This window comes from Pan paniscus, chromosome 23, assembly GCF_029289425.2.
Source record: "Pan paniscus chromosome 23, NHGRI_mPanPan1-v2.0_pri, whole genome shotgun sequence".
NCBI lineage: Eukaryota > Metazoa > Chordata > Mammalia > Primates > Hominidae > Pan > Pan paniscus.
Window position 1 is genome coordinate 35688452 of NC_085927.1, and position 25885 is coordinate 35714336.

General features: G+C 43.0%; 1 protein-coding gene across 6 annotated transcripts in view; it reads left to right on the plus strand.

Annotated features, from left to right (window-relative positions):
• The window catches only part of GRK3 (G protein-coupled receptor kinase 3), a 273006-nt gene that overhangs the window by 227836 nt on the left and 19285 nt on the right, over positions 1 to 25885 (plus strand). For all 6 annotated transcript variants that reach the window (XM_063603123.1, XM_063603124.1, XM_003820189.5 and 3 more), the window contains 7 exons: positions 1065 to 1143; positions 3427 to 3557; positions 6075 to 6169; positions 10994 to 11101; positions 19348 to 19414; positions 19947 to 20047; positions 25744 to 25810. In XM_063603123.1, coding sequence (XP_063459193.1) covers positions 1065 to 1143; positions 3427 to 3557; positions 6075 to 6169; positions 10994 to 11101; positions 19348 to 19414; positions 19947 to 20047; positions 25744 to 25810 — 648 coding nt within the window. The remainder of the gene's footprint in view (positions 1 to 1064; positions 1144 to 3426; positions 3558 to 6074; positions 6170 to 10993; positions 11102 to 19347; positions 19415 to 19946; positions 20048 to 25743; positions 25811 to 25885) is intronic.

Below are 25885 nucleotides of genomic sequence, written 5' to 3' on the forward strand. Positions count from 1 at the left end.
AATAGACCTTCCTTTCCCCAGGCCCTGTTGTGTCACCTTAATAACAAATCAAGTGACCATTTATGTGTGGGCCTATTTTGGATTCCCTTTTCCATTTCATTGGTCTACTTGTCTGTCCTTGGGCTAATACCACACAGTCTGAATTACTGTTGCTTTCTAATAAGTCTTGATATCTGGTCCTGTAAGTTTTCCAGCTTTGTTTGTATTCAAGAATATTGGAACTTTTCTTGACTGTTTACATTTACATATATTTTAGAATCCAACTTGTCAATTTTCATTTCAATTAAGATTGCATGGCATCTGTAGCTTAATTAGGGGAACACTGAAATCTTTACAATTGAGTTATTGAATCCTTGGTCATGATAATAGTTTTCCACTTTCAAAAGCTAATTTAATTCCATTTTTATTCTCAGTGTTTCAAAACAACACCACAAATAACATTCCTCCCTCCCTGACCCGTGCTGTGATTCCATTAACTTCAGAAGCAGAGATTGAAATGGGTATTTGAATAGCCAGAAACAAAATGTTGACCAGCAAAAAGCCTGGCAAGATGGTGATATGTTTCTGTATCTAGCCTTTTGAAGAGGATATAATTAGGATAGAGACATGATTGAATCCAAGCAAGAAAGGACCTTCAAGGTCATCTGCTCCAATTATTAATGTTGTGTCTCTATGCATTTTATTATGTAACCAGCTCCATTTTACTGTGACTTTAAAAATTACCATATAGGTGTTGGTGCTCAATGCATGGGGTGGCAGCTTGGATAAAAACCCACAGCATATATTGTATATTACAAAATAGCAAGAAGAGAGACTTTTGAAGGTTCTCACCACAAAGAAGTGATAATGTGTGAAGTGATGGATACACTAACTACCCTGATTAGATCATTATACAACATAGATATGTGTCAAAACATCAAACTGTACACCATAAATATGTACAATTGCAATGTGTCAATTAAAAAATAAAGTAATTTAAAAAATATGTAGCATGGTGTTTGGTGGTAGATGTGCTTTCTAGGCAGCTTTTGCTCTTCTTATAAACTTTTATTGTTTCACTCTAGGACTGTCCTTTCATTGTATGTATGACCTATGCCTTCCATACCCCAGATAAACTCTGCTTCATCCTGGATCTGATGAACGGTAAGCAAAACTTGGAAAATCTGAATGCCTTGAAAGACTTTGCCATGATGTTAAATCTTAGCATGCATTAATCTAGGCAGACTGGCAATGTGGGTCTTTCAGGTAATTAGGTTCCCCCTGAAGTTTGAGGAAACCTTTTACCCTTTAATCTTCACTGAAAATTCATTTTTCAATGTTGACTGCAACGTCCTTCTGGGCCTCCCAGTCTCTTCCCAAGAAAAGATTCTAGAAAAGATTCTCATGAAATACTTACAGTGAAACTTGATTTTCTGGAATGCAGCTGGCCTAGATCTTTAATTAGCTTATTTCCTGGCCCTCAACTTTTAGGAATGAAATACCTCATAAGAATATAGGCCAAAGATAGAAATGTATTTAAAAACCAACTTTGAAGGACTGACTTTGGGCCAAGTACAGATTTTAGCCCAATCTTCTGCACCTTCTAAATCTGCACTACTGTACATTGATCTTTTAAACTGTGGATGATGACTTTGAAAATGCTGGAAAACGTTCAGCTAGAAAAGGAGCTTTCTGATACTAGAAGGTGTCATGGTATATATCTAAAGTATTTTTAGTAACAAGAACTGAAATAAAGCACACAATTCACAACTCACATGCCTAGTTTTTTTTTTTTTTTTAAGTTCACTTGAAGTTTTATTATGTTCTGAGTGTTTGATTTAAAACCAGATCTAGCCGGGCGTGGTGGCTCACGCCTGTAATCCCAGCACTTTGGGAGGCCAAGGTGGGCGGATCAATGAGGTCAGGAGATCGAGACCATCCTGGCTAACACTGTGAAACCCCGTCCCTACTAAAAATACAAAAAAATTAGCCGGGGGTGGTGGTGGGTGCCTATAGTCCCAGCTACTCGGGAGGCTGAGGCAGGAGAATGGTGTGAAACCAGGAGGCGGAGCTTGCAGTGAGCCAAGATTACGCCACTGCACTCCAGTCTGGATGACAGAGCGAGACTCCGTCTCAAAAAAAAAAAAAAAAAAAACAGATCTACCCCAAAACAGGAAGGAATTTCACAGCGTAATAATGAGCAAAAGAAGCCAAACACCAAACACAGCAGCATCTACCCTAGGTGACCCTACTTATGTGACTGCCAAAACAGGCAAAACTAATGGATGGGGAGAGAGGCCTAAAAAGTGGCCTTTGTGTGAGTGGGGCTTGGGGGTAAGGTCTTGACTGAAAGGGCCTAGTGGTAGGGGAGCTTTTGGGATGCTGGGCATCTTTTCCATCTTGATGTGGTGGTGGTTTTACAGGAATATGAGTATGGAGAGAGAAATATGCTTGCGAAAGCAAGGGTAATAAAGTTGGACACACACTCATTTTTATAAATCAATAGAGGCTTTTCCCTTGTATTTTATAAAATCATTCCCTTACCCTGTTGACAGCATTCTCTGTCTCTGTAATTTGAGGCCATCTGATAATTTCCTTTCTCCAGCGTTTTATTATGAAAAATTTCAAGCAGATAGCAACATTGAAAGAATTTTCCTGGGGACACCCACCACCTGGATTTTTTATCAGTGAAAATTTTACTGTATGTGCTTTGTCAAATATCTGTCTGTATGATCAGTTTGTTGTTGTTGTCTTTTGAGACGGAGTCTCTCTTGCCCAGGCTGGAGTGCAGTGGCATGATCTTGGCTCACTGCAATCTCCGCCTTTCAAGTTCAAGAGATTCTCCTGCATCAGCCTCCCGAGTAGCTGGGATTACAGGCATGCGCCACCACGCCTGGCTAATTTTTGTATTTTTAGTAGAGATGGGGTTTCACCATGTTGACCAGGCTGGTCTCGAACTCCTGACCTCAAGTGATCCACCCACCTCAGCCTCCCAAAGTGCTGGGATTATAGGCATGAGCCACTGTGCCCAGCCTAGTTTTGTTTGTTTGTTTTTTTGGTTTTTTTGTCTATCCATAGAGCCAGTTGCTAAGCTGTCTGTTGGATCACTCCATGGGTTGATTCACTTACTAGGATTTAGGTAATCAAAGCAGGTTAGCTAGTCCCACCTTGTGAGAGCAGAACTAGAAGCTGAGCTGTCAGCCTGAGAATGGTGGCTTGGTTTTGCTGTCTTGTCCTTCCTGTCATTGTATTTAAATCTTCTCAATGTTTAAGTTTTCTCTATAACATTTAAGTTGTTGCTAAACTACAGGAATGAAACATAGGTATATAGACCAAGCAGAAGCATAGTTTCCCTTTTTCTGCTGAGTCCTGACTATTTAGGATGACAATGATATTTGTTTCCTTTAAATTAACATGCTTTGAATTAAATTCTGAATCTGATTCCAGGGGGCGATTTGCACTACCACCTTTCACAACACGGTGTGTTCTCTGAGAAGGAGATGCGGTTTTATGCCACTGAAATCATTCTGGGTCTGGAACACATGCACAATCGGTTTGTTGTCTACAGAGATTTGAAGGTGAGGACGATTGACAGACTCATTCTGCATAGTAGGTATTGTGTGAATGGTCCTCTAGAAGTCCCCTTCTATTTCATAGAGTCCTGTCATTTTCCTCATAGCCCTCATCTCAGCCCTGATGAAGTCATTAGCTATATGACATTTTATCTCCTCTAGACCAGACTCTGCGGGGACGGAGCGCATGTCTGTCCCTGTCATTATTATAACCCTGGTGCCTACTACAGTGCCTGCTGCAGCACATATACTAAGCCAAATATTTAGTTGATTAGTTAATGAAAAGCAATTTAGGCCAGGCGCGGTGGCTCATGCCTGTAATCCCAGCACTTTGGGAGGCCAAGGAGGGCGGATCACAAGGTCAGGAGATCAAGGCCATCCTGGCTAACACAGTGAAACCCCTCTCTACTAAAAATACAAAAAATTAGCCGGGCGTGGTGGCAGGTGCCTGTAGTCCCAGCTACTCAGGAGGCTGAGGAAGGAGAATGGAGTGAACCTGGGAGGCAGAGCTTGCAGTGAGCTGAGATTGCACCACTGCACTCCAGCCTGGACAACAGAGCAAGACTCTGTCTCAAAAAAAAAAAAAAAAAAAAGCAGTTTAGGAACCCTTTTGGTGTCACCCATTTCATAGTTAATTATAATTCAGCTAATGTTCACTAAGCAACTGATTTGGTCGTGGCTCTGTAAAGGGCTGGAAATGTACAATGATGGATAAGCAAAGAACATATATTTTATGGGGCTTAGAAGCTGGTGAGCTAAGACATAGAATGGCCGAGTCATAACTCCTCCAAGGCAAGGTCTATCAGTGAATAGTGGATGCCAACCAGCCTGCGGAATTTCTCTCAAAGGCCACCCTCACAGCTTTACATTGTTTTGAGATTGCCTTAAAAATCACTGATAGAGTTTTAGATCCTTGCACTGTGTAACCTCCAACTGCTGTGCCCGAGTTTCTGTTCTTGTCCTCTGTGAGAGCTCACTCACCTTGAAAGCAATGATATAGGAGTATTCTGAGTTTTTCCATTCCAGAACGCGGTGCTTGGTCCTGGATTTTACATGTGGGAAGGAGATAGAAGCTGGCTCAGGGTGTCCATGGTGACACTCACCTAGTTGTATGGCCAACAGCCTGCAGGCAGGCGTGGAGAGAAAGGGACCTTGACGAATTAATGATTGCGCAAACATAGAAATGCGTAAATTGTAATAAGAAAAATGATGGGACTGACAATTTGCCAATAGGCGAGAAGATTCCAGGAGAATGTGTTTGCCTCTCATTTCAGATGCCTTCTTGAATGAACCCACAGTGGCCAACTGAAATGTACAGATTATGTTCCTTCCTCTAGGGAGCTGAGATGCCGTGATTGGCTTTTGAAGATTACTTTCTAAGATATTATAAAAATTGTATTTTATTTCCAAGAATTTTTTTTTTTTTACAAAATACTTTGTGAATTTTAAACCTTTCTGTAAGGTTACAGAATTATTATTATTCTCTTAGTTTTCCTATAAGCATAAAGAAGAAAAATGTATTTTTATTGAATTAGAAATAACTAGACAATAGTTGGCCCTTGACATTTTATTTCCTTATGCGAGCTTTGCAAAAGAACAAAACACATGCTGACGGCCCATGAAGCGCTATTGTAATACATTCTAATTTAAATCAGCAACTGGTTTCTAATCATCTTTATGCTTTATTTTTATTTTCTAAGCTATTTGGAAGGCAGTGGTATTATTTAATTTCTATTCAAACTTAATTCTAGTCACTCATGATTATTCATGCTTCAGTTTTCTAATAGCATGCCATTTATTTTTATTTCAAGCAAAACAATAGTTGATCGCCAGCAGAAAAATATTAAGATGACTATAATTCAATGTATATCCGAGAGACTAGGTTTGTTTTTCATGATTATGATGACTAAATCTAATCTTCATGGATACATTTCATCAGAGTTGTGGTCAAAATTATATTTGGTCATTTGGTAGGGCCCTATGTTAATGATGTACTAATAAGCAGAAATGACACTTATTGGGATTAGTGTGGCACTGTGGAATATTTTGATTGCTTAGGTCAGTGTTGATACGTTCTTAGAAACTTCCTGTCTGTCCTGTGCTTCATGGCTTTACTCTTAGAAATCCTTGTGGTTCTCAGAAGCCCAGAAGCTGGTGGACTCACCTCCTGCCCTTGAGAGGCACGCTGTTGTGGCTGTGCAGCAGTCCTTGGTACAGTGAAAAGGAAATGCTTTTAATGCTGATGAACTGTTCCCAACATTCCTGTGTTACCTGCCCCATGTTTCATTTTCTAATGAGTAGAATCCTTCGCCTCTGTCATTACCACTTTGCTGCTGAAGTTAACATGAAAGGTATTATTCTCAGTATCATGCCCCACTTTGATGTGATGGGCTAAAGCTATAATTTGTGTTTAGGAACAAACTATGATAAAATAGTAAGATATCAGGTGTCTGCACTCCAAGTTCTCAAAGCCTGCATGGCATTTGGGGTACTCTTATTAAAGATTATTCTCTTTCTGTTTAGCCAGCAAATATTCTCTTGGATGAACATGGACACGCAAGAATATCAGATCTTGGTCTTGCCTGCGATTTTTCCAAAAAGAAGCCTCATGCGAGTGTGTAAGTAGTGCGTCAACTTCAGTTCACCACCATTTCTCTCCTGCCCTTTCAAAGGCGTGGCCATTTGTCACCCCATTTCTCTTACCAGTGGTGATTTTCAATATGTCAGGAAGATCCAACATCACAGGTCGTGGGAAAGGAGATAAGAACAGGATGCCTTCCTCACTGTCTGCGGAGAGCAGGAATTAACCCACAGTGGAGTTGAACCTGCTCAGGGACCAGGGTGGCCTCTCAGAAACAGTCAGGACCTCAGCAAAAAATCAGAATCCATGCTACCTGTGTGACCCTAAAAGTCAATCAGTTACTTAGTCTGTTAGTAACGGTAGTAATAAACCCCTCAAAGTTGTCCTAAGGATAAGTGAAAGAGACTGTGCCTAGAAAGGCACCGGGGCAGCTGCGTGGATGTGGTCCAGGGAGGTCCTCGGGGCCAAGTTTCTGTCTTCATCTACTTTTCCTTCTTTTTCAAAAAGGCTTTTCTTCTTTTTTTTTCCCTGAAGAGAAATTAGGAATATTTCTTTCTTTCTTTTTTAATTAAAGAAACAAATCATCTGCTTGCAGTTTAGGCTTTCACTGCAGGCCATATTGTTAGACTTGGGTCTTGCACCAGGTCCTCTACGTGGTCACCCAGAGGGAACTCTTGAGGCCACAGCTCTCAGCCAGCACCTGACACCTCGGGGACACCAGACTGCTTCTGGGCGTGGCCCTGCTTGATCAGTGCAAGTTGGCCCTGACCTGAGGACTTCTCTCTGTACTCGGGGTTGTTAAAAAGACAGCAGGACTAGGGCAGTTCCCCCAGGGCTCTGCAGAAACACCATGGAACGTGCACTGGTTTTCATTTCTGTTTCTTTGGTAGGTGATGATCTGGGTGGAAAGTATGAACACATGTACAGTTTGTGGAAAAGCAGACAACTTTTGCTTTATTTTGTCTTTTTAGATGTCTCCTCCTTAGCACTGAATCTTTTAAAATTACATTTTATTGACATCTTAAGCTAACATTCATCTCTGTGTTGACTGGTCTTGAAAAAAAACTCCCAGTGGTCTCATTTCATGCATCTGTGCAGAAAATAAACCACAGATCCTTCTCTTTGTGTAACTAGAAGTAAAGTGGTTCTGAACTGCAATACTTTATGAAGGACTGCATTAAATCAAAATTGCCTTTTAAAGCTCTGATCAAATGTCAATAGTGAATAGCACCGTTTCTGTAAACATATTTCTCTTTTTCTACAGAATCTGGGATATGGTGATAAAAGCATTAGCATTTTGCTAGCACTTTACAATTATTAGGCCAGAACCTGTGGTCGTATAAGCGTCTCTCAGGGAGTTCATCAGATTCTTTTAAGAGAGTCATTTGAATTTTTAATGCCACAGCTATTTGGTATGCTAATTTTTTCAGTTTAGTATAGTCATAACTAAATATGAATCCAAGAGTTCATAAGAAATAATCTTCCAGAGGAATTAACTTTCAGATATGGGGTTATTTATTTCCTAGCAGGACCTAGTCCACTTTTTGCTATAATTCACATGTCAGCTCTGAACGGTGGGCTGTTCTTTTGCCTGCTCTGGATAGTACAATATTTGAACAGCATCTGTAAAGAGGTAAGACTGAGAAGGTTGGTTTCCATGTTTAAATAATGATCAGGAGGCTACTACTTTAAAAAGGTAAACATACAACAAAATTTTATATTTTTTATTTTTTTGAGACAGGGTCTTGCTCTGTCTCCAAGGCTGGAGTACAGTGGTGTGATCACGGCTCACTGCAGCCTCCCCCTCCCGGGCCCAAGTGATCCTCCCACCTCAGCTTCCCAGGTAGCTGGGACCACAGTCATGTGCCCCAACATTCAGCTAATGTAAAAAGAAATATTTTTTAAAGACGGGGTCTCCCAATGTTACCCAATCTGGTCTCTAACTCGCGGACTCAAGCAACCCTCCCACTTTGGCCTCCCAAAGTGCTGGGATTACAGGTGTGAGTCACTGTGTCCTGTCAAAATCCTGTATTTTTAAATAAAGGAGGCATTTTGTGGCTAGGAATAAAGGCTCTGGAGCCAACAGATCTGGGTTTGGGTTCTTCTTCCTAGTTGTGTCAGCCTCATTGTCCCTTCTGTGAGGAGGAGAGGACAATGATATTTATCTCCTGTGATAGTTGTGAGGATTAAGTTAACTAAATAATTCAGCAAGTCTTTATTTAACATTTGCTGCGTGCCAGCTGCTGGCGATGCCACGGTAAGACAGAGCTGACCTCAGACCTCCTCGAACGAGCAGCCCTGAGAACTGTGTCCCCTAAGTGACCAGCATATGGAGTAGTGGCGGTACCAGCAGCATTCACTGTGTCACTCACTGAATATCCAGCTGTCCCAGGCATGCATATGTCATCTTCACGGAAAGCCCATGTATTTATAGGTGTCACTATCCAATTTTTGTGGTATGGAAATTGAGGTTCAGAGAAAGTAAGTAACTTGAACCAGGTCACATGGCTGGTATGCCATGGGGCTAGAATTATAATCCAGTTCTGTCTGATTCCAAAGCCTGTACTCTTTACGCTGTGTGGATGAACTCCCTGAGGCTTTGGCATGATCTATTTAGTACAAGACTGAAGATTTTTAGCCACAATTTCACCCTGAACTTGGTTTCTCAGATCTTTTCAAAGCTGTAGATGTGATTCTTAGATTTCATCCAGCGGCTGGCCCATCTCCAAAGTAGTATTGTAGTTGAGGTTTTTGATTTGAGCTTAGACTTAGTCCATTTAACGAAAGAATCGCAAATTATTGTAAACTAGAAGTTAACTGTGAAGTAGCCATGAAAAAATCGCAGGAAAACTTCTGGAGCTGAGCAGATTGTCAGTGACTAATTTGAGTACTAGCTTATTTTATCTAAGAACACAAAGCTGTGTCTCATGTCACAGTGTCTTAAAACGTCCAAGTGTTCGTTCAGTATTAATAGTAGTACAGATCTTTAGCAGAATGCGTCAGGAAGCATTAGCAGCTGCCTTAGGCAGAATCAGAAAACCTCAGCAGCAGGCAGTCCAAGGTTGAGTTTTCCTTGTATGTGGTAAAAGCATGGGGGACTGGTCTGCATTCATTTATCTTATTTATCCTGTAGATATCTATTGTAGATATCTTTCCATTCCAGAACTGTGACTTGATCCTGATAAGTACAGGTTACAAAGTCACGGGAAAGGACTTTCCAGGCAACCCTGAAATTAAACCTTCCCGGAAAATGGCTTGGATGTCCCTCATAGAAATCTCCAACGCTCTCACAGCGTGGCCTGATGACCTTACCCTGTCAAACTTTAGGTTCGGGCTGATTGAGCTTTCCAGAATGCTGGATTTGCCCTGATGGACCAACGCCCATTTTCACTGTTGGATAAAACTCTCAAATACACCTCTTAGACAGAGAGTACCGGACCCATGATGACCCAGGCTCATTAGTGATCCAGGATCATTTATTCTGAGTAGATTCTCACTGTTGCTGAGCATAAGCAAGTTAAAAATTCTTTTTTTTTTTTTTTTTTGAGATGGAGTTTCACTCTTGTCGCCCAGGCTGGAGTGCAATGGCACCATCTCGGCTCACCATAACCTCTGCCTCTGCCTCTGCCTCTGCCTCCCAAGTTCAAGTGATTCTCCTGCCTCAGCCTCCCGAGTAACTGGGATTACAGGCATGCGCCACCACGCCTGGCTAATTTTGTATTTTTAGTAGAGACGGGGTTTCTCCATGTTGGTCAGGCGGGTCTCAAACTCCTGACCTCAGGTGATCTGCCTGCCTTGGCCTCCCAAACTGCTGGGATTACAGGCGTGAGTCAGTGCACACGGCCTAAAAATTCTTATACTAAGATAAGCACAGAGATGCAAATCCCCAACACGAATCCAGTGGCTGCTGTATGTGGCCCCATGACGTTTGTGCAGTGCTCACAGCAACCCTGAGAGGTAGAGATGTCATCTGATTACCCATTTTACTGATGAAGAAAATTAATCGTGGATGAAAAGGTTGTCGGGCATACAACCTTTTGCCAGAGCCCTGTCAGGCTGCATCTCGGAAAGTTCCCCACCGGCTGCCTCGCATGCTTCCTGCTGCAGCCGGGCAAGCTCAGCCCTTCAAGGAGGGGTGGAGAGTGCTAGAGCGGGAAGGGCTTTCGAATTGCAGATGGTGCAGATTATATATAAAATGGTTGTCCTCCTAAGTGATTTTTCTCAACTTCCTGAAAATCATCTTCACATTTGCTTAGTGCTGAGTCCTTTTGACCTTCTGCAGCTTTTGAAACCTGACACGTGATTTCTCCATCTTATGTACAACTGGGCTCATGTTCCTCCTTCTTTCCCATCCCCCTGGGGTCTGTTGGTGACCATGACCAAGCCGATGCCCCTGTGAGCTCAGGTCCTCAGCACAATTGGTGGCACCACACAGGGGTGGACGTCTCCATGCCTTCAAGGTCCACAGCACCGCAGCGTGGTCGCCTGTTCATCATCCGTTCCCTCCTCCCTTTCCCTGCCTCCCCTGACCCCATGCACCTCCACGTGAGAGCTCCTGAAACGGCAGGAGAACCTTTGCTCTTCATAGCTGGAGTAGAGAAGGACTAATGAGATCCCGAACTTGCATTTTACTTATTTATTTCATATGCTTATTTATGTTAATTCATACATGAGTGAAGGCAGAAAAGATCGTTTTCCCATTGGATGTTCAGTGCATCACGTTTGCGGTGAAGCACAACTGTCCCCTCTCCTTTGTTTACAGTCGCTGCCATCTAATGAAGGACACCCGGACCTTGGGGCGCTGTTAGTGTTTTCTAAAGTGGGCATGCTCTGATAACTGTGTATACTTTCTTCTCCCTAGTGGCACCCATGGGTACATGGCTCCCGAGGTGCTGCAGAAGGGGACGGCCTATGACAGCAGTGCCGACTGGTTCTCCCTGGGCTGCATGCTTTTCAAACTTCTGAGAGGGTGAGTTGAAATGCATCCTTCTAGTGCTCTCCTCATGGCAGCAGGAGCTTGGATGAAAACTGAGAATGTGTAGAAATGACTAGACGCTAATGTTATTTTAAATCACACAGTGATCTTTAAGCCACGTGCTAATCTGGAAGACTCTGTCTTAGAAGAGTGAAAGCTGCTTCCCAATAAGCTGCTAGATAAAAGCTTATGGCTTCGTATTTTTATTCTGTACCATGTAGGAATCAGAATTCTTTTAAACCTAAAATTAGACTGCTTCGAATTTTTTTCTTTGATAAGCCACATTGTAGGAATAAGTATTGTTTTGAAATGTAGGTAATTTAAAAAGGTAGAATGATTTTTTCCCTAGAAATTAATTATTCATCATCTTGAGGGTTTACAGAATTTTGAGAGTTACAAAAAAAGGATGAAAACCCAAAGTAAACCTATTTTATTTTATTTTGTTTTGTTTTTAGACAAGTTCTCTCTCTGTTGCCCGGCTGCAGTGTAGTCACACAGACATCACACACACAGGCTCACTGTAGCCTCGACCTCCTGGGCTCAAGCAATCCTTCCACCTCAACCTCAGTCTCCTGAGTAGCTGGGACTACAGGCACACATCATCACACCCGGCTAATTTTTTTTTTTTTTTTTTTTTTTTTGAGACATCTCGCTCTGTCTCCCAGGCTGGAGTGCAGTGGCGCATCTCTGCTCACCGCAAGCTCCGCCTCCCGGGTTCACGCCATTCTCCTGCCTCAGCCTCCCGCGTAGCTGGGACTACAGGTGCCTGCCACCACGCCAGGCTAATTTTTTGTATTTTTTCAGTAGAGACAGGGTTTCATGATGTTAGCCAGGATGGTCTCGATCTCCTGACTGGGTGATCCGCCTGCCTCGGCCTCCCAAAGTGCTGGGATTACAGGTGTGAGCCACCGCGTCCGGCCTACACCTGGCTAATTTTTTAATGTTTTTAGAGATGAGGTCTTGCCATGTTGCCCAGGCTGGTCTCAAACTCCTGGCCTCAAGCCATCCTCCCACCTCAGCCTCCGAAAGTGCTGGGATTAAACGCCTAAGCCACCACACCTAGCCGGTAAACCCATTTTAAAAAGCTTGCATTTGTTGGGGAAAATGCTGAAATTAATTTGTCTTTTAAAGCTAGTAGTATACTTGGCCCTTGTTCTGAACTACCAAAGATGATGAAATAGAGTAGAAAAGATTATGAGAGGAAAGTACTCTCAAAATATGTTCTCATATTAAACACTTAACAATTATGTTAATGTTGCCATTAATTCTAAGACTTTTTGCCAATTTTAATGGAAAACTTCAGTTAAATTTTTTTATTATTCAGACTCATAAATCATTTTACATTAAAATTTCCTAGTTAAGATTTTCCTTTTAATATTTTCATATGAACACAGTCCCGATAGTTTGCTAAATGTTGCACCTTTCCGTCGGAGAACCTAACTGAGCACCACTGCATCTTACTACATTTAGCACATTCTGGAGAGAGGCTGAATTCTGCATTCCCCCAAAGCTAGGTTCTGAGCACCCTCTGTTTCGTCAGGACTCTGATAATCCAGTTGTTATCTACTTTGCCTTCACTTGTGATCTAAAATTGTATTATTGCTTAGAAAGTCGGGTTCTGTTATTCCTTAATTGAATTATTGTATTTGTGGAGCCTGGATGGCTTTAATTCATGTCATCAGACTAGCTGACCTAATTAGAGAGTATATCTAAGCAAACCAGAGAAAGCCATTTCCCCTATGAGATGCTGTTCTCCCCAGTGGAGTCGCTTCTATGCATATGGAATGCATGAAGACACACAGGAGATCTTTATTTTGGATCTCTGCTGGAGATGTGGTTGGAGACAGACAGTCCCTACCTACAGAATTTGGAGATGATAAAAAGAAAACTGTGCAACAGCTGAACTGTTGAATGCAAAAATCAGCAGTAAAATCTGACAATCCCAGAAGCCTCGTATTTAGGGCTTTGTGTACTTCTTTGTTTTGTTTCTCTAGCTGTTAAAATGTCCATGCATATAGGCTGGGGAGGATTTGCTGTAACACTGCTTCATTTTTTAAAAGACTAGAGGGTTTTGTTCAATAACTCTGTTTGCTCCAACAGTGTGGTTTGTGGCTAATAAAATGAATTCAGTCTTATTTGGCTGTAATTCAGCTTTGGCATACTGAACTGGAAGATATTAATTCCTTTGTGAAGTCCTTGATCGGCCTTGATGGAAGCATTATGTTCAGTGGGGCTCCTGCCGAAAAGAGTCTTGACAGACAGGAAGACATCCTGAGGATGGCCGTGAGCATGGGAGGGATGGATGAGATAAGTGGAGAGTGGTGAAATAGCTAGAAATGATGGCCTCCGTGGAAAGACTGAAAGAGCTGAGTGCAGAACTTAGGGGAGCGCATGGTTGGCTCCAGCTGCTGGAAGGCCGTCTTGTTGAAGGGATCATATGCATGCTGTGTAACTCCAGAGGGATGCATTTTGAGGAGAAAAAAGATTGCAGTTTAATACAAGAATGTCCAGTCATTTGAGCTACCCAGTGAAGGAGGGTTCTGCCTCATGGATGGCAGGCTCCTTGTCACTGTCTGGTGACCATCGATTGAGCCTGAAATGGAAGGAATCTTTCCAGTGCTTGATAGATAGGATTAGATGAATCTCCCCCACTAGGATTTATTATCTCATGCCATTCCTTCTATTGTTTGTTCAGAAGTCACTCACAGATAGGATATAGCACTGGAGCCAAAGAGCAGGAAACATTTTTGACTTAAGTGATTTAAATTAAATGTGATAAGCATTTACTGCGTACCTGTAATGTACAAGAGACTGCTTGATGCTGTGGGGGAAGGAAAGGGGTAAGGAAGGAAAAAAGGAGAGGGAGGGAGGAAGGGAGGAAGGAGAGGGAGGGAGGAGGGAAGGAAGAAAGGAGGAAGAGGGAGGAAGGAAGGAAGAAGGGAGAGAGGAAGAGAGGGAGGGAGAAAGAAAGGGAAGGAGGAAGGAAGAAGAGGGAAGAAAGGGAGAAAAGGGAAGGAAGGAAGGGAGAGAAGGAAGGAAGCCAGCCAGCCAGCCAGCCAGGAAGGGAGCCACACAAAATCTTTGAGGGATAGGCAGTCTAGGAGAGTAGCTATTGATATGCACACCGGATCAGGAGCTGGCTGAGCTGTGCTAACTTTGACAGTAGTGATGTGCTGGGAGCACAGACATGGCAGAACCAATTCTAACCTGGAAGTGTAGGGTTGACATCATGTGGGAGATGGTCTGTCGGGTAGGCTTTGAAGATAGGTAGGATGACAATACAAAGCCTGGGAGCAGGGGAAATACCAGCTTTCTATGTTTCTCAAGAGGGAAGGAGTGCTGAGGGAGAAGTCTCAGATGGTTGGGTCAGCACTGGGAGGACCTCGGATGCAGTGCTGGGAAGTTTGACCTTTATCCTCCAGGCCCCAGGCTGAAAGCTTTTCAGCGGAGCAGTGGCAGGGTTGGGTGGCTTTTCAGTAAGATGATTCTGGAAGCAGCCTGGAGCAATGGAGGAACCGAGACAGGAGGCAGGCAGAAGAATGTGAGCAAAAGGCAGTGAGCTTGCGCAGCAGCCCTGGAACCTGACAGGAGCGAATGACATGGCAGCATTGCAGAGTTAGCTTCTGTAACGCTTCAGTGTTTTCGTGGAGTGTGTTTTTTTTTTTTATAAATGGTTGGATATGGAAGGATAGAAGTTAAACATGCTGCAATTTAGATTCAAGATGATTGGGAGAATAACGATGTCATTACTAAAATCAGCGTCTGTAAAATTTCAGTGGTTCACATGAAACTGAAGTGTACCGAGGGCCTTTCAGGAGCAAAACCCTGTGGCGAGGCGGGCAGGAGGTGGGACTGTGTGCAGGAGCCCTCACTGCCTCAGCTGTGAACAAGGGGATAATGCCACCTGTTCTACTTCCTCACAAAGTTGCATGTGGGAGAACCTCAAAAATATGCCTGTCAGCCTCCTGTGCATTTTTCCTGTGTTGTATAGCAGGGAGCCCCTGGCAGCTGCTTTTCTCAGGCACACGGGGCCTAAGAAATCAACTGAGTGGAGGAGGAGATTGACTAGGCAGGGTCTCCGAGGCACAGGCTTGGGCACAGTCCCCTCTGCATCCTGACACTCTCCTGGGGCGCCTGTCCTCAACCCTGGGGGACACTGGGAAATGGCTGGAGGCATTCTTGGTCATCATAACTTGGGAAGTGGCTGCTACTGGCATCCCCTAAGTAGAGGCCAAGGATGCTGCTCAACATCCTATGAGGCACAGGACAGCTCCCGCAACACCCCAACAAAGAATCCTTTAGCCGTAAATGTCAACAGTGCCGAGGGTGAGGACCACTGCCCCAGAGCAAATGCCCCTCCCTCCTCCCACAGCTGTGCAGTGAGGTGGAATCAATGGCCACCAAGGAAGGGTCTATTTTCTTTTCTTTTTTCTTTTTTTTTTTTTTTGAGACGAAGTCTCGCTCTGTCACCCAGGCTGGAGTGCAGTGGCGCAATCTCGGCTCACTGCAACCTCTGCCTCACGGATTCACGCCATTCTCCTGCCTCAGCCTTCCAAGTAGCTGGGACTACAGGCGCCCGCCACCACGCCCAGCTAATTTTTTGTATTTTTAATAGAGACGAGGAATCACTGTATTAGCCAGGATGGTCCCGATCTCCTGATCTGGTGATCTGCCCGCCTCGGCCTCCCAAAGTGCTGGGATTACAGGCATGAGCCACCGCGCCCAGCCGCTCTATTTTCTATGTTTTAATCCTCCTTGCTGTGACCAGCGTGCCCCCTTGCTTCTGCTGAAACACCTTTCTGCACACTTCATTTTGTCTTCATCCCCTACAAGAATACTGCAAGGCACTTGGAGAAGGAGTCTGGATGGGAGAAAGATGTCAAGGCTTCAGAAGGCGTTTTGCATCCCTGGACTCACAGTGATTGACTGAGCCACTCATATGCCCTATCTTTGAGTGCTGGTCACTACTTCTATTTCAGATGACTTTGTCAGATACTTAAGAGCGTCTGTGTAGGAAGATGCATCCATGTTGCAAATCTGTGGAGCTGCTGTCATGATCTTCACCTAGATTTAAGATGTCTGTTAAGGAAATCAATTGATGTGACAGTGGCCTCGATCTTAAGCTTGTCACCGTTGATTGTCTCCCCGTGGAGTTGTCAGACATGAGGAGAGAGCCTGGGCAGTGGCCTAGGAAGAACTGAGTGCTGCTGGCGCTATTGAGTTTGTTCCAGGAGGGGAAAAAGGAAAGTTTATAAATATTTTGGCAGCTACTGGCTTAGGTTTGAAATGCACATTTAATATAACATGCCATCTTTTGGGTATTTTATTTTATTTTATTTGAGACGGCGTCTCGCTCTATCGCCCAGGCTGGAGTGCAGTAGTGTGATCTTGGCTCACTGCAAGCTGTGCCTCACAGGTTCACACCATTCTGCCTCAGCCTCCCGAGTAGCTGGGACTACAGGCTCCCGCCACCACACCCGGCTAATTTTTGTATTTTTAGTAGAGACGGGTTTCACCTTGTTAGCCGGGATGGTCTTGATCTCCTGACCTCGTGATCCGCCTGCCTCGGCCTCCCAAAGTGTGGGATTACAGGCGTGACCCACCGCGCCCGGCCTCTTTTGGGTATTTTGAAATTAACTTTTGATGTGAGAGTTTTTAATCACATAATTTTTTGAACCCATTGTTTGCCCATGAAAATGATGTAGAGCTAACTTGGGAAGGATGTGTGTTTCCCCATCATTTATAATGTCCTGAACAATTTTCCAACTCATTTAGGGGAAACGTGCAGCTGTTCCATTCTATCTGTAGTTCAGAAAGCTGCACTTGACCACAGGACATGTGAATTCTTTTCCCACAACGCTCCCTGATGCAGCCAGCATGTTGCATGGGAAGAGCTTGGCTGTGCCTTGTAAGCTGTTGACAGGCCTGTTACTGTCTCCTATTTAAAGCGGCTGCATCAGGGAGCAGCTGCGATCACACAGGATCTGTGCACACCACGTGCCTCACTCAGAATGGAGATTATTACTATCATAGGTTTTCTTTAACGTTTTTCAAAATAGAAACCAAGTCTTTGGCTTTGTTCACAAAGAATAATCAAGAATACATTGGAAACAGATGTGCATCAAGATTTCAACTTGAAAGACCAAACTGTCTGAACATGGCAGCATAGACTTGAATAGCTGAAGAGCATTTTCTGATAATTTCTCATTGAGCCGGACATGGAATCGCTATATTTATAAATGGAATTTGTAGCAATGGGGCCCATGTGCTGGAAATGGTTTTGGCACCACTAACTTTAACTCCAAGTCCCCTCGCAAGCCTCCCTGTGGTCTCATGAAAGACTTTTTAAATTTAGCACAGAGCGCTTTTGTCAGAACACAGCAGGCTGCAAGTACACCGGGACCAGATGCAGGAGTGGGGTCCTCTGGCTTTGCACGCAGGAGCCAGGTCCGAGGGATTTGTCAAAACACCAGGAGATCTTCACTTAATCCCTTTTTATACATTAAGGAACATCGTCGGGTGGAAACAGCTAAGTGTCAAGCAGGGAGACTAAGGTTTTCATAAGATCTGATAAACTTTCATTCCTTTTCTCTGCAACCTCAAACATGTTAATATTTCTGTGCATTTTGTATAAAAGAATGATACAAGTATGTTTTTAAAAATTATAAATAACAGATATTGTTTGCTTTTATATCTGCTTTTTAAATGTGGTAATTGTACATTTTTTCCTTGGAAATAAGGCAAAAAGAATATTTCCAATCAAAATCTGTTTTAAAAGTTAACAAATGCTTGCTGGGTGCTAATTTACCTTGTTTTGATCTTTTTTTTTTTTTCCAAATTAATGCTTTTAAGAGATGGCAATTAGTTTGTGTTTCACTGCATGATATGGAAGGAAATAAAGGACTAGAGTGCCCTCTCTTGTACAAAAAGAAAATTAAAGTGTTTCAGACAATAAATGGTCTGAAATGTAATAATCTCAAAAGATAGTTCAATGTATAACCTAATTAATTCCATAGGATGACCAGCTCAGTAGCAGTAAGTAGCAGTGCAAGATAAGTGGCATTTTAATTCTTTTTTAGAATCTCTGATTTACGTGTTCAACATTCTAATCCATTTTATGGAGTTAATATTAAAATATTTTGCATAATATCCTGCCTGCCTCAGATTATGTCATATATGCCTTATAAATAAATTTATAAGATGACTACTTTGTAGGCACATCTTGTTATAAGAAAACTCAATCATATGTGTCCCTTTAATTTTCAAAATGAAAAATAAACCATGGTATTGTAGTTTGCATATTTAATAGTGTCTTTTAATGATAAGATTTCCTTTGAAAGCCAGCTTCTCCAAAGTTTTTAAAACATGAGAGTGAGAATAATCTGTTTTACATAGTTCACCAAGTAGACATTCATTTCATAAAGTAAGAGTTATCTTTATTAATTTCACCAGTGGTTACTGTATTAGGTACCTACCGTGTACTGCCATTGTCTTGGCTACTTGCATAGATGTCACTTTAGTTTTTCCCTTCACTGCTTCTGTGAAGTATGCGGCTTGATCCCCGCTTTACAGATGAAGAATTGATACTGAAGGTTTCTGTGTGGCTGACAGTCACTAAACAAACAAGTCACAACTTGAACCCAGCTTTTCTGACTCTGGAGTCGGGTTCTGCACAGGGAAAACAGGAAGCGCTCAGAGCTGTGGAGAATCTGCTGGTGCACGGTTAGTTTCTGTTTTCATCAAAGGGATGTATTACTTAAAATGACTGGTTTCTAGGGGTGAATCATTTCATCTCCTTCATGTTTTGGTTCAACTGCTGTTCCTTGGGCTGTTTGAGGGACCAATATCCATTTTTCTGAAAAATGTACATGAAAGTTATTGTTTAGCTCGAACTCTCATATGACAAATGTTATATAAATGACTTTTATTCTCATGATTACCTGTTGGCTAGTTATATATTCTTTTCTAATGATGTTTCCATTGGAACAGCGTATTTTAGGGCCACAAGTTCACTGAAGTGAGATTCAGGCAGTTCAAGTAAGATACAAGTCTTGCTATTTCAGGACCTAGCATTTATTCACCAGTTCTTCCATGGAAATGATAAATGTTTACGGCTTTTGCATTTCTCCAGTTTTGAATGAATAGTGATAGGACATCATACTTTACCCAAATATTAGTCAGTAATATGTTCTGTGTCACCTGATGCCATATTTTAATAGAACAATTCTTTATTTCTACAGTCACAGCCCTTTCAGACAACATAAAACCAAAGACAAGCATGAAATTGACCGAATGACACTCACCGTGGTAAGGGGATTCAAAACTGTATTCTTGTCTGTATGGTAATTGTCATGCTTCATTCCGTCAATAATAAAAAAATGCTATTACATAAAATGTTATAGGAAATATAAAATTATGTATAGACATAATAAAAATTTGCTTTCTTGAAACAAATAAATGCAGATACAATTTCTAAAAGAATTTCTAGGAGAAACATTAATGGAAATAGATGCCAAGGCAAAAATCAGGATTTACTAACGAACAGTATGAGGAAGCTAAAGAAAATCGAGAACAGAAGTAAAGAAATCAAAGAAAAGGAGAAATTACTGAGATGCCAACGAATGAGAATGCCTTCCGGTTCTTCTGATCTGCCCCCAGCCTCGTTGATTTTGCAACTGATTAGTTATCTTTTCATGTTTCTATAGAGTAAATATTAATTCATAATGAGGCTGCAATTTTTAATACTATGCTTATCCCAGTAATAGTCTTTAAGTCTGGTTGAGTGTTAGGATGCTGTTTCATGAACGGATTTTTGAAATCTTACTCGTCTTTTCCCCAGAATGTGGAACTTCCAGACACCTTCTCTCCTGAACTGAAGTCCCTTTTGGAGGGCTTGCTTCAGCGAGACGTTAGCAAGCGGCTGGGCTGTCACGGAGGCGGGTAGGCCATTGTTCCTGCCTTTTGGTATCTTTACCAGAAGAGCAAAATAGTGATTTTAAATACTGTCTATCAAAAGTCATCCCTAGTCATTAAAATCTTCCATTTTGACTTGAAAGGGGAAAAAAATAAATCACATGGGAAATATACATATATTGTCCTGTGTGTTTTATAATTAAGAAGTTGAAGAAGTCACTCACTTTTTTACTTTATTTATTTTTGAGATGGAGTCTTGCCCTGTCACCCAGGCTGTAGTGCAGTGGCGCGATCTCAGCTCACTGCAACCTCCACCTCCTAGGGTTCAAGCAATTCTCCTGCCTCAGCCTCCTGAGTAGCTAGGACCACTGGGGTGTGCTACCACGCCTGGCTAATTTTTGTATTTTTAGTAGAGACGGGGTTTTCCTATGTTGGCCAGGCTGGTCTCAAACTCCTGACCTCAGGTGATCCACCTGCCTTGGCCTCTCAAAGTGCTGGGATTATAGGCGTGAGCCACTGCGGCCAGCCCACTTTTTAACTTTTAAAGATTGACCTTGTAGATGACAGAAGTGAATTCTGATATTTTGTAGTCCATTTGTTTTTTAGTGATGGTTATATTTGTGATTGTGGCAGTTTAACATTCTGATCAGTTTCTCACATATTTCTCTCATGCATAACTGAGTAACTGCGATCTAACACATGCTCACTATTCTCCTGCCCCAAAACACTCTGAACAGTAATATCTGGAAAGCTTATAGAGAGGGACTTCAGACAGACCTTTTTCCTGTATCTCTTCTCCCCCAGGCTTGCTTGGCATAAGAAATAACTTTTAACTGTATATTACCTATATGTATATCATACATATGTGTATGTATTTTTAGTGTGCATATTATACATATAAGCATTTTATGTAGATAGCTAAATAATGTACATATATATGAGTATGTCCTTATCAATTTGCAAAATTACCTATTCCTGCTGTAATAGATGAAGATTTAGCTCACTCATTACTGTCTCTGTAGCCTTCCCTTCCTCCACCTCTCAAAAGTTGAAACGCTATTTTGAGCTCCTCTTTTGCTTTCCTCTGTAGCTTTAAATTCCATGCTTAACCCGGTCTTGCCTTTTTCCAACTATAAACAGTATCTGAGTTGAGGATTTTGACATTCCTATCTTTCATTGACTTCTGTCTCATGTTCTTTCATGTTAATTTTTATTTTTACATTATCAAGATGATACTGCTTTCTATTCTGTGATCATAATCAATCATAATCAATCTTTGTGCTTTGCATATAGGTTAATTTCAAAAGTTGCAAATGAAGAAGGGGTATTTACACTGTTAAGGAATCAAAAATGTTGTCCATTACATGGCTTTTACTTAGCCTGGTAATAAACCTTAAGTTAGTTATATATATACATATATAGTATGATCTCTCTCTCTCTCTCTCTCAAAAAAGAATATGATAGTTGTGGACTTTGTTTTTCCATGATGTTTCTTTCGGGAAGGACTCAGCCTGCAGCTGCAATGAAAAAGAGGTGCTCTATTTCTGCTGATTGGCATCATCTCACCCAACACTTCCCTTTCCAGTCTTCTGGACTGAATCTGCCATTCACTTGATTCCCTGCCTCCTGCTATATTTAGGCTAGATATAGAATTCTAAGGAAATAATAATTTTCCCCCAGAGCTTTGAAACTCTTACTTTATTGTGTACAAGCAAGCAGTCAATGCAGGTCATGGACCTAGGTTACCACTCGCGATGGCAGACATGTAGCATCCCTTGTGCTCGGAGACTCGTGTTCTTCAGCTTGGAGACCACCCTTTATTTATTTGACATTTATCCTCCTCTGTTTCTCATAGAACTCTTATTAGCTGGATGCTGGGATTCCTTTCTAGATTTGGGCCTCTGCACTTCTGATCTTGTATATTACCTGCATCTTTGCTTTAATTCTTTGTTTTACTTGCCGATAGCACAAATTTTCAACCCTTTCATTGATTTCTTTCTAAAAATCTTTAGCAGGTTTAATTTCTTAAAAGTAGAACCTTTCAGGGGTTTTACCCCATGTTAAACACCTTGCTGCAGGTGTTCTGGAGTTGGGTGTCAGGGAAGAAGTACGGCGGGTATGAGTGTGCATTTGTGTGCAAGTGTGCAGCTCAATGCCCAGAGCTCCAGTCCTGTGTCTCATCCCCCAGCCACACACACTGTGGTGAGCTGGAGCTCAGCATGCTGGCTCCGTCCCCAGGGCAGTAGCTCTGCCCTGCTTTGCTGTCAGTCACTGCCCCTGTGTCAGCACCCCCTCTTGTCTGCTGATGGCCCTCTCTCTCTCGTGGTGGATTTATTTTTTTAATATTTATTTTTACTTTTTATTTTTTATTTTTTTGAGATTGAGTCTCGCTCTGTTACCCAGGTTGGAGTGCAGTGGCACAATCTTGGCTCACTGCAAACTCTGTCTCCCAGGTTCAAGTGATTCTCCTGCCTCAGCTTCCCGAGTAGCTGGGGCTACAGGTGTGCACCACCACGCCCAGCTAATGTTTAGTAGAGATGGGGTTTCCCCATGTTGGCCAGGCTGGTCTCAAACTCCTGATCTCAAGTGATCTATGTGCCTTGGCCTCCCAAAGTGCTGGGATTACAGGCGTGAGCCACCATGTCCGGCCTATTTTTGTTTTTTAAAAGCGATAGTATCTCACTCTGTCACCCAGACTGGAGTGCAATGGCATGATCATAGCTCACTCCAGCTCCAAACTCCCGGCCCAAGTAATTCTTTGGCCCCAGCCTCCCAAGTAGCTGAGACCACAGGCCCACATTACCATGCCTGGCTAACTTTTTTTTTTTTTATAGAGAAGGGGTCTTGCTATGCTGCCCAGACAGGTCTTGAACTCCTGGCCTCAAGTGATCTTCTCCTCTTAGCCCCCAAAGAGCTAGGATTACAGGCATGGGCTACCATGCCTGTCTCCTGTGGTGGGTTTATATCTCCGTGTTCCTTTCCTGCCATTTTAGTGGCTGTTGAGACTGTGTGAAGTTGCATGCTTTCATGCAATCACTGGCTTGAACAAGAAACCTTTTTTCTGGGGCATTTCTAATTGCTTGGATATATGCAAGTAAATTTCTTATTTAGCTTATCACATTTAATGTGTTGACAATGATGGGTACAAAATGGAACCCAATAAGAAAATCACCGAAGTGTTTCCAGTAAAAATGCACAAGGATATGCTCTGACTTGGATCCCATTCTTTCATTCAATGTCTGTTTACTGGGCACACACCGATGCTACCCCGTGAAGTGGCTGAGGCAGTGCACATGGTAGGCATGGCCCCTGCCTTCCTGAAGCTCATGCTATGGGAAAGCCATGGTGTAGAAATATCAAGTAAGACAGGTCCAGATAGTGAGAAGTACCTGTGTGGAGGATGAGGTGCCACCTTATGAAGAGGCCTGGGGAGGAACACTCCAGCTGGAGGAGCCAGTGAGGGAGGACTTCCAGGTAGAATCAGTGCTCCTGTGATCCAGCAAAGCCAGGTCTGCTAGGCACTGGGTTTGGTTATAAATGCGAAGCAAGACTTTGGAGAGTTTTGAGCAGAGGAGTGGTGAGTTCATTGAAGAAGATGACTTGGGCGCTGTATGAAGTGGGATGGGGCTGCAGGTGGGCAGGACTAGAGGTCAGAGGAGGAGACATTAGAGCAGTTCAGGCAAGAGGTACCAGGACCCTGGTGCCTCGGTGTTTCTGGCAGTACGTCTATCATCCCTTCCCTGCCCACAAATGCCAGTAGCATCCTGAGCAGGAATCACCACCCCTGGCCAGGCGCAGTGGCTCACGCCTGTAATCCCAGTACTTTGGGAGGCCGAGGTGGGTGGATCACAAGGTCAGGAGTTTGCGACCAGCCTGACCAACATGGTGAAACCCCATCTTTACTAAATATACAATAATAATAATAATAATTAGCCGGGTGTGGTGGCACGCACCTGTAATCCCAGCTACTCAGAGGCTGAGGCAGGAGAATCACTTGAACCCAGGAGGCAGAGGTTGCAGTGAGCCGAGATGGCGCCACTGCACTCCAGCCTGGGTGACAAAAAAAAAGAAACACCACCCCTAAGCGAGAGTCTCGTGAGGATGGGAGGTGGTAGGAAGTAGTCAGGTCTGGGTCTGGCCAAGGGGTGGCTGTGAAGCCTGAGGGAAGACAGGCATCCAGGACCATCCTGGCTGGGCCTGTGCAGGAGCAGTGCGGAGAGGGCTGTGTTAGCCCTGCCTGCATCCTCTGAGTGGGCTGGGGAGTAGGAGTGTCCTGGAACACAGGGCACAGGTTGGTGCTTGGGATACAGATTTAGGAGTCCTATAAGGGCACTCAAGCTCTGGGCTGGGCGAGATGCCCCAGGGACTGACTACAGAAGGACCCCAAGAAGCAGCCCTGAGCTGTGTGACAGGATGTGGAGAGATAGAAAGTCAGTGGCATGTGCTGGGAGTGCTCCTCCCCCATGCGGGCTTTTCCTTGGAGTGTGCAATTTTTTTTTTTTTTCCTGGCAACAGATTCTCACTCTGTCACTCAGGCTGGAGTGCAGTGGCACAATCTCGGCTCACTGCAACCTCCACCTCCCGGGTTCAAGCAATTCTCCTGCCTCAGCCTCCCGAGTAGCTGAGACTACAGGTGCCTGCCACCATGCCCAGCTAATTTTTTGTATTTTAGTCGAGACAGGGTTTCATTGTGTTGCCCAGACTGGTCTCGATCTCCTGAGCTCAGACAATCCACCCACCTTGGCCTCCCAAAGTGCTAAGATTACAGGCATGAGCCACCATGCCTGACCAACTTTTGCTCTGGGTACTCCAAGTTTTAATCATGACCTTCAAGAAAACTTGTTTCTTCAATTTATTTTTTATTTTTATTTTATTTTTTTTTTTTGAGATGGAGTCTCGCTCTGTCGCCCAGGCTGGAGTGCAGTGGCGCAATCTCGGTTCACTGCAAGCTCCACCTCCCGGGTTCACGCCGTTCTCCTGCTTCAGCCTTCCGAGTGGCCGGGATTACAGGCACCCGTCACCATGCCTGGCTAATTTTTTGTATTTTCAGTAGAGAAGGGGTTTCACCGTGTTAGCCAGGATGGTCTTGATCTCCTGACCTCGTGATCTGCCCGCCTCAGCCTCCCAAAGTGCTGGGATTACAGGCATGAGCCACCACACCCGGCTAATTTTTTTGTATTTTTAGTAGAGACGGGATTTCACCGTGTTAGCCAGGATGGGTTTCTTCAATTTATAAAGGGTTTTGGTATACATTATATTATTAGATCTCTTGTTTGCTTCTGAGTAAATGTGGTGCTTCACATTCCTGTCACTTTCCTATTACATTATCTATTGCGATGTGTAAATATTTGCTGTAAATTTCTTTAATGTGTAGATATCCAATTTAATTCTTATTTTCAGTTATGTTCTCCTGACTATAGAATTATTGTGTGTGTGTGTGCGTGTGTATATATATATCTGTGAAAATTTCTAGGTTATCTTAAACTGTAATAACTATCCCAAATAAATGATCATATGGGATAATATTCCCAGGCGCTGCATGCAGTATTCTAAACATCGTAGCACTCCTCCTGTTGTTTTGAAGGAAGCATATTTGTTTGCTTTCTTAAAGGAAAAAGTGGAAATACTTGCTCCCCTGTATTGTTAACAGGAGACAGTTTTGCACAATATTTCTTACGTTTCCAAATGCATACTCAGCACTGTTATGACTCTTTCTCCTCCAGCTCACAGGAAGTAAAAGAGCACAGCTTTTTCAAAGGTGTTGACTGGCAGCATGTCTACTTACAAAAGGTACTCACTCCCTCTTGACTCTACTTACGGTACTGCCGCCCCGCCCTTACACGCTCATCTCTGTCTCAGTTTCTG